Source organism: Pimephales promelas, chromosome 5, assembly GCF_988280905.1.
Source record: "Pimephales promelas chromosome 5, fPimPro1.hap1.1, whole genome shotgun sequence".
NCBI classification, from domain to species: Eukaryota; Metazoa; Chordata; class Actinopteri; order Cypriniformes; family Leuciscidae; genus Pimephales; species Pimephales promelas.
This window is the reverse complement of record NC_142773.1, coordinates 28,766,345-28,777,509: the sequence shown is the minus strand read 5'-3', so window position 1 is coordinate 28,777,509 and position 11,165 is coordinate 28,766,345. Positions and strand designations below refer to the sequence as shown.

The 11,165-nt window shown below is 37.1% G+C and overlaps 2 protein-coding genes and 1 non-coding gene across 4 annotated transcripts; 1 reads left to right on the top strand and 2 right to left on the bottom strand.

The window, feature by feature from the left end:
• Positions 1 to 108: 108 nt before the first annotated feature.
• On the bottom strand, positions 109 to 3,550 carry rpl7 (ribosomal protein L7). The gene is made up of 7 exons (XM_039676916.2): positions 3,444 to 3,550; positions 2,811 to 2,913; positions 2,526 to 2,692; positions 2,179 to 2,316; positions 905 to 1,014; positions 598 to 815; positions 109 to 169 (listed from the first exon to the last, which is right to left on the bottom strand). The coding sequence occupies exons 1-6, from the start codon at positions 3,455 to 3,457 to the stop codon at positions 607 to 609; spliced, it is 741 nt and encodes a 246-aa protein (XP_039532850.1). The 5' UTR covers positions 3,458 to 3,550; the 3' UTR covers positions 109 to 169; positions 598 to 606.
• LOC120483290 (small nucleolar SNORD12/SNORD106) lies at positions 2,385 to 2,474 on the bottom strand. The gene has a single exon (XR_005623582.1). It is a non-coding gene; the product is annotated as a small nucleolar SNORD12/SNORD106 (small nucleolar RNA).
• A 27-nt stretch (positions 3,551 to 3,577) lies between the features above and the next one.
• On the top strand, positions 3,578 to 10,767 carry rdh10b (retinol dehydrogenase 10b). 2 transcript variants are annotated; one of them, XM_089131251.1, is made up of 6 exons: positions 3,578 to 4,260; positions 4,827 to 5,062; positions 5,170 to 5,268; positions 5,363 to 5,508; positions 5,597 to 5,728; positions 10,524 to 10,767. In XM_089131251.1, the coding sequence occupies exons 1-6, from the start codon at positions 3,957 to 3,959 to the stop codon at positions 10,528 to 10,530; spliced, it is 924 nt and encodes a 307-aa protein (XP_088987377.1). In that variant the 5' UTR covers positions 3,578 to 3,956; the 3' UTR covers positions 10,531 to 10,767. The 2 variants fall into 2 exon arrangements, with proteins under 2 accessions (XP_088987377.1, XP_039534098.2); XM_039678164.2 differs by lacking the exon at positions 10,524 to 10,767 and adding an exon at positions 5,809 to 6,376 and having other exon boundaries at positions 3,580 to 4,260.
• The last annotated feature ends 398 nt before the right edge of the window (positions 10,768 to 11,165 follow it).

Below are 11,165 nucleotides of genomic sequence, written 5' to 3'. Positions count from 1 at the left end.
TAGCATCTTTTTGATGCAATTGAGAACTCAGAGATACATGCTTTTACCGTATATCATGAGCACACTTAAGTGTCACAATAAAGGGATGCCAAGAAATAAATCTCTAAATCAGTGTTTGTGTAAATGATTTTATTTTCACACAGACCAATAACAGAAATGTTCCAACGACCTGTAGAGACAAGTAAAAAAAAGTTTTAAGATTAGAAATTTGACTTGAAAGGCAGTTAGTCCCCCGACATTTACTTTAAATGGGTCTCATTCCCAACAGGCCTTTTTGAGGATATTGTAACCTGTACCCTACTATCGAGTTAACCAGTAAAATTACAAATAGCATCAGTATCAAGCAAATCATGCCTTAAGGAAATGTTTATGAATTAATACAATAAACAGCCCACACTACACAAATGAACATAATAAATTATAGCGAAATGTAACAGCTATTCCATAACACAAACATCACTCAGGCAACACTTTTTTTCTTCGATCCACTAATAACCTGAATTACGCATTGTTGGTATGATATGCAAGGACAAGTTAAATGCAAATAAATATTTGTCAAACTTAAGAACTGGGCATGTGTTTCAGTCAGGTGCTCACCTAATGTTCTTAGTTCATTCTCCTGATGAGTCTGTTGATCTGGTCCTCCCTATTTCCTGCATCACCTCCCTCGACAAAGTGGGTCGTCTTCTTGTTCATGCCACCACGAGGAGAGGACAGTTTGAATGGCCAGAGGAAGTTGTTTGCAGCCTTGAAGTTCTTTCCAACAGTGTAGATTTCATGAATGAGATCCTCAACACAGATGATTCCACACTGACCTGGATATATGCAAATCATGTTACTGAATCCTAAAATGCCCTACTGCAATACCTAAAGTTCCATCATGGTGTACACTGCCTGGGCTTACCAAGGGTCTTCTCGATAAGGGAGTTGTCTGTCAGTCCAATGCGCTGCTTTTTGATCTTGCCGAATCCACGCTTGTAGATGAGCTCGCGCACAGATTTAAGGTTGGGGTAGCTGAAAAAGCAAAATTGGACTTCAGCAAGCAGGTAGTTCATAACACACTTAGGAGACAGTTGCTGCATTCAGAACCACTCTTATTAATTTCACAATATTTTTCCATGACAAAAATGGTAAGTGATATGCTGTTCCAAATTCAGCCATTGTATTATGGCACACATTACGTTTTACATGAGATTTGCTAGAACATTTAAGGACAGTTCCGCCAAAAGTTGAAAAGGTCAATTACATGTCATTCCAAACCTATAAAACAGTCAAAACACAAATTAATATCTTTTTTTCTGTTCTTCAATGAGAATCAGTTCAAATGTTTATAAGGAGATCGTAAAATAATAAGTGGTTTAATCCAAGTCCTCTGAAGATACATGATTGTTTAACGACAAATCTGTTCTTCATAAAACAAACATCTCTGCAGAAGACTTGGATTAAACTGAGCTTTTATTAACATAAATATATAAAAAAAATATTTATTTATGTTCCAAAGATGAACAAATGTCTCATGGGTTTGGAAGGACGTGAAGGAGTAACTGATGGCAGAATTTTTATCTTTGGGTGAACTGTTTTCCACTGAACACAAAACGAAAAGTACTGAGATAACAGCCACTCTTCTCTATATTAGTAAATGGGGAATGACAGGACAAAGCACCACCAAAAAAGTAGCCCACGTGATTGATTTTCATATTATGCACTATAATAATCTCAAGCTAACAATAGCTTTGAGCAAGAAAAAGCATTCAAATTATGACACCTTTATTAGGTCAATATTAGATGTCAAAGTCAACTGGCGTGTCATATGACGTAACGATATGCTCTCTGCTATTTAGACTCTGGAGAACAGATTCCACATTCACTTAATTATATAAAAAGGAAGCCAGTACATTCTACAACTATTCTTTTCTGTTTTACGATTAAAAAAATAAAAAGTCCTATTGGATTGGAACCACATGAGAAACTTTCATTTGAGCCAAGAATACACTAATGTTTCAAATTTTGGGGTCGGTAAGATTGTTTTTAGAAGACTCTTATGCTCACCAAGGCATCAAACAAATTTACTCACCTTAACCTTTCAAATAGTAGTGTACCTTGAACCATAAAACGGCTATAAATACGCCGTGGACATTGACAATTTTTAGGTTCGACCCAGAACACAGCTTTACTTACCCCCATGCAATGTAGGGCTCTGCAATTCGGAGCATGTTGATGGAGGCCTTGTTCAGTTTGACAAAGACGCCGTTGAAGATCTGGCGGAGACGGAGCAGCTGAAGCACCTTGCGGACTTTGGGGCTGACACCATTGATACTGAGGATAGACGAGGTATCCCATCATCAACTTTCAAAAGACAGTTTCACTAAAAACAGTATTATGTAGTGGTGGTTTCAGAAGATTTGGCTTATTTTCAAGAGTAATCACCATGGTCGATAAGACGGGGAAAAAAGAGCAACATCATTAACCACAATTTGTGAAGTCTGCCAACAGCATGGCAGGTCATTTGAAAGTGGAAAATTTACCCTCTGATCCTGATCACAAAAGCCAGTTTGGGCTCAGCTGGGACATAGTAGTTGCCTGCCTTGCGAGCCATCCTACTCATGCGGATTTCACGCCTGTACATCTCCCTGTATTCCTTATGGTAAGCTTCAGCTCTCTTGAAGATAAGCTTCCTGGTGACTTTGTGGGCCTAATGGGTGAGAGAAGACACACATTCTCAATTTGGGCTCTATGTTGACGTTTTATCATTAGATTATCTTGACCACGGTTTATAAACAAAGCTAGCAGGTAAAGTATGAACCACCAACCTTCTTGTCAGCAATCGCCTTCTTCAGACGCACGGCCCTGATGGCAGCAAATCGCTGTCGCCTCTTCAAGAGGCTTTCGGGGACTGAGGGAACCTTCTTCTTCCTGATGAGAAATGGTAGCAAATTTATAACCACATTAGGCCAGCAAACCAGGTTATCATATTGACAGCTAACTCACTTTACATAACAAAAAACAACAACAATGTACATAATGCATGACAGCATAACCTTTCACTAAAGCTGGTCTTCATAAAAACACTAACTTAGCAGAGTAACCGTTAGCATCATGCCTTTACCTTAAGTTAGCAGCTAATGACAAATTAATATTAGATCAAAGACTATTCCATAACTCCATAGCGCATTTTAATATATGTTAGTACAGAAATACTTATTTGGGTACATTTTAATGTTACTAAATTAACTGCTTTTCCACACGTTGCTCAACCGATTCCACCCGGCAGACTACACGACATTCATATGAAATTTTATTGATTCATCATTCCCCGATCCTCCCAATTTCACCTTCATAACACTTAAACATACACATATTGCTCATATGGACTCCGAACAACATCGTATGAGCTATATTTAAACCGATGGAAGAAGATTCAAATAGCACGGTTTCCAACTTACGCTTCACCCGCCATTATCCCCACAGTAAAAGAGGCTTCTACGCATGCGCGGTGAGGTCTTATAAGGTAGGTCCTTCATACTTCCGGTTAAGTATTAGGTCTCTAGATATACTGCCTGCATTTTTAAAAAATATTACGTATTTATTTTACGTTGAAGAGACTTTCTGGTTGAATTGATATTTTATTCTTAAAATACATTATGTTGCGACCTAGATAGGCTGGTAACAATGTATATATAAATATCACGCAAAAGTTATTACTACTTTGCATAGCAGGCGGACGCACGCGTGGAAAGTTATGAAGTCAAGTGAGTTCGATCCTATTTAAAGAGCCACGAAAACATAGTGGAATGGGCAGATTTCATCCAGTCGAGGAAACGGAGGGTCCCGGATTCTGTTTATTGCTCGACGGGGGGTTTTTGTAATTATTTTTTTAAATTGCACCTCTGCAGTTTGATTTCTATCTTTGCTGTTGGAACTGAATGTCGCTGTAATTTGTTAGTTTAGTTTGGCGAATGGAAACTCAACGGCACGCGCACATCATCATGAATATCGTCACTGAATTATTCGTGGTCACTTTTAAAATAATCTGGTCGTTTGTGCTGGCCGGTGGTAAATGGTTTATTCGGCCACGGGACAAGAGTGTAGAGGGCCAGGTGTGTGTTATTACCGGTGCAGGAAGCGGTCTCGGACGGTTGTTCGCATTGGAGTTTGCCCGGAGACGAGCGATCCTTGTTTTGTGGGACATTAACCGACAGGCTAACGAGGAGACCGCTGAGAAAGTGCGTGAAATTTACCGAAAAATGAAGCCGTCCGCTGGTAAGTTTATTAAGCGACCCTTTCTTAGCCATTTTTTGTAGTCTTTCACAAGATTCTATATTGTAATACTACAATTAATTAATTAGTTTCTTAAAATACATTAGTTAATGCATACATTTGTTCCTTATTGTTTATTAGTCGTATTTGACGTTAGTTAATAAAATATGTGTACAGTTCGTGTGGGCAAGTTCTGTAATTATTAATTTGTGATTATAACGATATATTTGAAAACGATTAAGAAAGCTGAATAAGTGCTATGGAAGTTCATGTTAAGTGTTTTTCTTAACAACTTTAATCCCAGAATTTCACAGGAAAACTAACCAAATACAACAAACTAAATTACTTTTCTAAAAAGTTTTAGACCTTATTAAAGTGCGTTTTATACTAGTAAGTTAGCTGAATTTTCAGCGTTTTGCTCAGTTCGTTAGTAATAATACCCAATATTAAGAGTCCTTTTGTTACGTTTATTTAACTGTTATGATGAATACATCAACAACCATTTAAAGGGGTTAAATGTTTGCAATACTGTTCTGTTATCAAGTCTATTCTTTAATTATATTTTTCAGGGTCTTCAGATAGTGTTCAAGAGTTGCCTCTGTTCCAGCTGAAAGTTTACACATATTTTTGTGACGTCAGTAAACGCGAGAGTGTGTATTCGACTGCAGAGAAGGTGCGAAAAGAGGTGGGCAACATCGACCTGTTGATCAATAATGCTGGAGTTGTCTCAGGACGTCATCTTCTTGAGTGTCCAGATGAGCTTATTGAAAGGACTATGATGGTCAATTGCCATGCTCACTTCTGGGTCAGTATTAACCTTTGATTCGGTACCATGAATGTCTAGTTTTGTAGACATTATTCACACTTGATAATTTGTGTTCATCTTTTGATTCTATATGTTTATATTCACAGACTACGAAAGCTTTTCTTCCCAAGATGCTGGAGCGGAATCACGGACACATTGTAACTGTTGCTAGTTCATTGGGCTTGTTCACTACTGCTGGTGTGGAGGTAAAAATAAAATAAAATCTCGTAGTGTAATGTATTTTGTTGCAAAGATGTTTTTGAAATTCAGTAACCCACACTTTTCTCCTCTTTGTTGTAGGACTATTGTGCAAGCAAGTTTGGAGCCATAGGCTTCCATGAGTCTTTGAGCCATGAACTGAAAGCAGCTGATAAGGATGGAATAAAGATGACGCTTGTCTGTCCTTTTTTAGTTGACACTGGCATGTTCAAAGGCTGCAAAATTAGGTTTGTGTGTAACTAAATATCTTTAATTTACTTCTGATGATAAGACATGTTCTAATTATAATTGTTACCTTATAATTTTTTTAAACAGGAAAGAAATGGCTCCACTTTTCCCACCGCTAAAGCCGGAGTACTGTGTAAAACAGGCCATGAGAGCCATACTAACAGACCAAGCAATGATCTGCACACCACGAATCATGTACATGGTCACCTTCATGAAAACGTAAGTTAGTGTAATGTCATGATTCTTGTTTTATTTAATCTGTGTATGTATAATGGTCCATAATCTCTCTCATCTTGCAGCATTTTGCCATTTGATGCCATTGTGTGCATGTACAGATTTATTGGTGCTGATAAGTGCATGTACCCCTTTCTGGCTCAACGGAAGGAGTCCACGAACAACAATGAATCAAAGACTGGAATCTAACTGGTTCTGACTGAGCAGTGCTGCTAAAATCTGTGTAGTTCCTCTGGAACGATGAAAGCTGTATATTACAGTTTTTCCAGATGACCTTTTGCTGTCAAATTTGAGAATGCAAGAATTGAGAATGCAGTTGTACATCACATTTAGCGGTTAGCCTTAATTATTAAATGCTGTCTTACTGTAATAATGCATAAGAAGGCCTGTCACCTATTTATATGTATTCACTTTATTTGTTGTGTACTGTTGCTTTCCTCAACATTCCATGACTTTGTCACTTTAGAGGTTTTATCCTCTTAATAACTCTACAAAATGCACTACATGTATTGAAAGTATTTCTTTTTGTGGTTTTGATTTGGATAATACCAATGATTATGATGCACAAGATTATCAGACTCAGAGAATGCCATAAGTGCTTATTGTTAAATAAACAGTCTTCCTATAATCATGTACAGTGGTCTATTTCCCTGATTGAAAGGGAAGGGGAAGGGGGAGGGGGGGGTTGGAAACAGACCTAGTCCATAGGAATATATTTATTGTGTATATGAGTACAGTGCCTTGCGAAAGATTTTGAACTCCTTATATTTTTCACATTTTGCAATGAATGTGGCCTAATGTTAAACTACTTTAATTTTTTTTTTCACATTAATCTATACTCCACACACCATAAAGACAATGCAAAAAACAGTTTTGTGACAACTTTGCAAATTTATTAAAAAGGAAACACTGAAATGATCACATTGCATATGTATTGGGGTGGTGATGGCGCAGTGGATAAGACACATGCCTTTGGTGTGAGAGACTTTGGGTTTGAATCCACTGCAAGACACCATGTGTCCCTGAGCAAGACTCTTAACCCCTAGTTGCTCCAGAGGCATGCAACCTCTGACAAATATAGCAATGGTAAGTTGGTTTGGATAAAAGTGTCAGCTAAAATGAATAAATTGTAATTGTATTCATACCTTTTTCTAGGACACTTGAAATTTAGCTCATGAGCACTGAGTGGAGTTAACCTCTGCAAATTCAATTGAATGGGTATGATTTAGAAAGGCACACACTTTTCAATAAAATGTCTAACAGTTGAAAATACAAAAACCAAGCCACAAAGTAAAAAAAATAAATTAAAAAAACACACCTTAATTACTTTCTGCTCTGATGAACCTCATTTCCAAGCATAATGTCTAGGTTAGGTTAGGTACACTTTATTGTCCTAATGAGAAATTTGTTTTGGGTTTACGGATACTGCCACTGCAGCACCAAACATATAAAACAAACATAATACATAAATAAATAAATAAATAAACATTTGCAATCAAGTAGTTGGCCACACACCTCCCGCCACTCAATGCGCTGGAAAGTGATTAGCATCATACCGCTTTATACACTGATATAGAGTAATTGACAGCACGCAACTCTATACACCTGACACTCCTTTTGTTTTGTCTGTGTGCCTTGTTTCATGCTTTCATGTTGTCTTGTTTTGTGTGAACACGTGGCTTATGAGTCGAGTGTTCTCATTGACTGCGTTTTGTGTTAGCTTGTGGCTTGTGTTTGAATGTTTGGTGTGAGCACATGGCTTGTCTTGTATGTTTCCTTGTGCCATGTGCTCTCCTGTCGATTCTCTAGAATTTAATTTCTCGTGCTATTTATAGCCTACACCAAAAAGGTTTTGATTGGCGCGCTTTGACCGGGGCTTTGACACGAGGGGGAGACGATCAAAACATGAGACAAGCTTTAATTGATTATCCAGCTCTGTCTGCTATTGGTAATTATGACTGCTTCTGTCATTTATGATGTTGATTTGAATTACACTCTGGATTAGTATATTTATGTAAATTGGAATTGTGAGGTTAAAGATTGTCTTCCAATATGGGTTAAAAACTCTTGTCTAAGTTCAACCGAGGGTCTAAATTTAATTACTGCACTCTAAAAAATGCTGGGTTGTTTTAACCCAACTTTGGGTCAAATATGGACTAACCCAGCCGTTGGGTTAAATTTTTACATTACATTTTTAACCCAACATTTCGGGTTTGTCCATATTTGACCCAAAATTGGGTTAAAACAACCCAGCATTTTTTAGAGTGTGTGATCATAAACTATGTGTGATCATAATGGTAATACTAAAAATAATAGACTTCACGGCAGAGTGACAAATTGGCTAAGTCGCCATAAAAATTATCCAGAGAGCCCCTCAAATTATATGAAAGGAGGAGGTCGGTGAGGAACATCACTGTTGTTTGACTGTCCTTGACCAAGTCTGTACACCACGACCTGACCTGCTACACACCACTTGATAACTGTGTGAATGTGTTGTTTGTAGACCAAATGACATACCTGAATTGAGCAGGATAAGCTGTAATCACTGAATTTGAAGTGTTAACCTCAGGGTCGTTGCCCTTCCAATTATTCGGCACAAGCAGTAGAGCTTGTGGGCCACACTGAAGTGTGTAAACTGATAACTGGAAAAATGTGTGACAATTTACACAGACTCCTGTTATTCTTTTGGGGTACATTTTTTGGGGGGCGCTGTGAGAATACTGAACATTTAGATTTTTTTTTTTTTAAGTCAGATGGTCGACCATGCAGCATTAGTGTCAAATTTACTGGATGCTATTAATCGCATTTCTGTCTGTAAGTGTACAGCTCAAATTAACATTTTCTATAGGAAATGCAAAAGCTGCTGCAATGCAAAAAAAGATGTTGTACTCTGTTGACTTGACTTGACTCTTCTTACTCCCTGCAGAGAATGAAATATTTTTCTTTGGAGGCAGAGAAAGATGTCTGGATGAAATCTGGCTGCAGTATTATGACAGTGTTTGGTTTAGTGTTGATGGCAAACCTTGCCCGAACACCATTATGCTAAATTGATGAACAGGTTAGACCATGCATTAAAAGGGTGCTTTATGAATGTATGATTTACTAAGGGGGTCACAACATACATTTGCTTAAAAATTGATGAAACAAGATGAAGCAGTAGTGGCAAAAGCACTGTTGGCTGAAATACTTTCGCAAGGCACTGTGTATAATTTCAGGGTGAAAATATGGACTGAAAAAAATCTTCTTATGTAACTGAAAATTCATAAAATTCTTTACAGAATGATTAGGCCCCTTAGGGAAAGGATGTACAAATGAAGAGTTCAGATGCAAAAGCCTCTAAGTGCCATTTGAAATTTTCTTTTAAAAATGATCATTTTTATCAAGCTTGTATATTTAAGTTCAGTAATTTCACTTAAATGGCAATGAAGATTACCTATTAATTGTCATTTAAGTGAAATTACTGAACTTAAATATACAAGCTTGATAAAAATGGTCATTTTAGAAGAAAATTTCAAATGGCATTTGGAGGCTTTTGCATCTGAACTCTTCAAATATGTTTTTAAAATTGAAAAACAAACAAACAAAAGAGAGAAAACATTGCTGTAAAATTATAATTTCTTTAGCCGAAATGGTGATTCACATGTAAAAATTGTATGTACAAGTAAATTATCCTCGGCCACCCAATCAGTAATATCACCAACACCCCATATAACTACAAAATGAAAAGCCTAAATGAGTATTTCCCTTGCCCACACACTTGCGGAAATACCAGTGACCATCGGAGAGAAATATCAGACATCCTTATCAATGGAATGAGAGAAGCAGGGAATCACATTCAAATGTCATCAGACTGATTCTAAACACATACACTTGTTCCCGGCCTAAGGGAAAAAGGGATTCTCTCAATTGCCAGTGATAGTCAAATCAGGAATGAAGTCACATAATGTTAGAGTTCGGTCTTTAGATCACATCGGCTGCAGAAACATATTTACAATAGGAAGTGTTTTTGACTATGCAAAATATAGGAAAGACAAAAAAATCATGATGATTTTTTCTAATTTTGTGAATGTGATGAAATGATCAGAATGACATTTATGTAATCTTACTTCAGACAGAGGTACCAGTGTTACTAAACTAAACTGTCACAGTGTAACAAAAACCTGGAACATGCACTGACAGTTCAGTGAATAAAAGCCAACAAGTGACGCTTGTCTGTTAGATAACTCCACTTTCAGCCTAAATACCACAAAGCAATAATGAGCCCCTTGTACAAACTCAAAAAGTATGCAGCATATCCCTAATTGGAGATGACAGCACTGGTCTGAAGTTCAATGTGAAGCATCTCATTGTAAGGTGTCTGTGATGTGCTTTCACTGGAATCTGTTGTATCAGTTATTAATCATGCACTGATTATTATTTTGATTCTCTATGAATTACATTGATACATCTCTACATCTCTATTTAGCTCTAATGTGGGTGTTTGCAGCAAAAGTCTTAAGAACAATCTAAGTTTCGTTATCATAAAAAATCTTTTTTTTTCTTTCTTCAGATTATTTTATCAAATGAAATAAAGGAAAGTTTTTACATCACTGCCCTGTTATCTCAGTAATGTTGGTTTGGCAACTCATTACAATGACACATGAAAAGCAGACTGCTCCCCTGTGGGGCTCCCCCAAATGTCCCTCTGACTAATAGGTTGAGACCTGCTCTGTTAACACCCCTGAAAATGAACAAGCATGAGGGATCACAGATCTACAATCAATTCCGTTCTCTTTACCAGGAAATGACACCCACTCCCACACTCATTTGGATGATACCATTACATCGCCAATGTGATGATGTCACAGCAGACATATTTCAAAAGATCATGAGGAAAATCCTAAGCATTCGTACTCCAGTGGAATTCCGTCTGGCGGAAGATAAAAACCGACGGCTGGATTGTTCATCAGACAGAGGACTTTAGAATCACATCTGTATAAACATTTCAGAAAATAACATTCCAGACTATTTATTTGAAATGAAATGGCTCACTATCATTATTCAGTCATTCTTGATGACTAGTAAACTCATAATCACACTGTAATTACTGATGGTCCCTGTGACTTCATTTCTCTACTATTTTAAAAATTAAAAATAGAACAATTCCCAAAAGTAACCTTCGTCTTCTTAGTTCCATTTTGCTTTTCACAGGCGTTCCGATGCAAAAGCCTCTAAGAGCCATTTGAATTTTCTTCTAAAATGATCATTTTGATCAAGCTTGTATATTTAAGTTCAGTAATTTCACTTAAATGGCAATGAAGATTACCTATTAATTGTCATTTAAGTGAAATTACTGAACTTAAATATACAAGCTTGATAAAAATGGTCATTTTAGAAGAAAATTTCAAATGGCATTTAGAGGCTTCTGCATCTGAACTCTTCA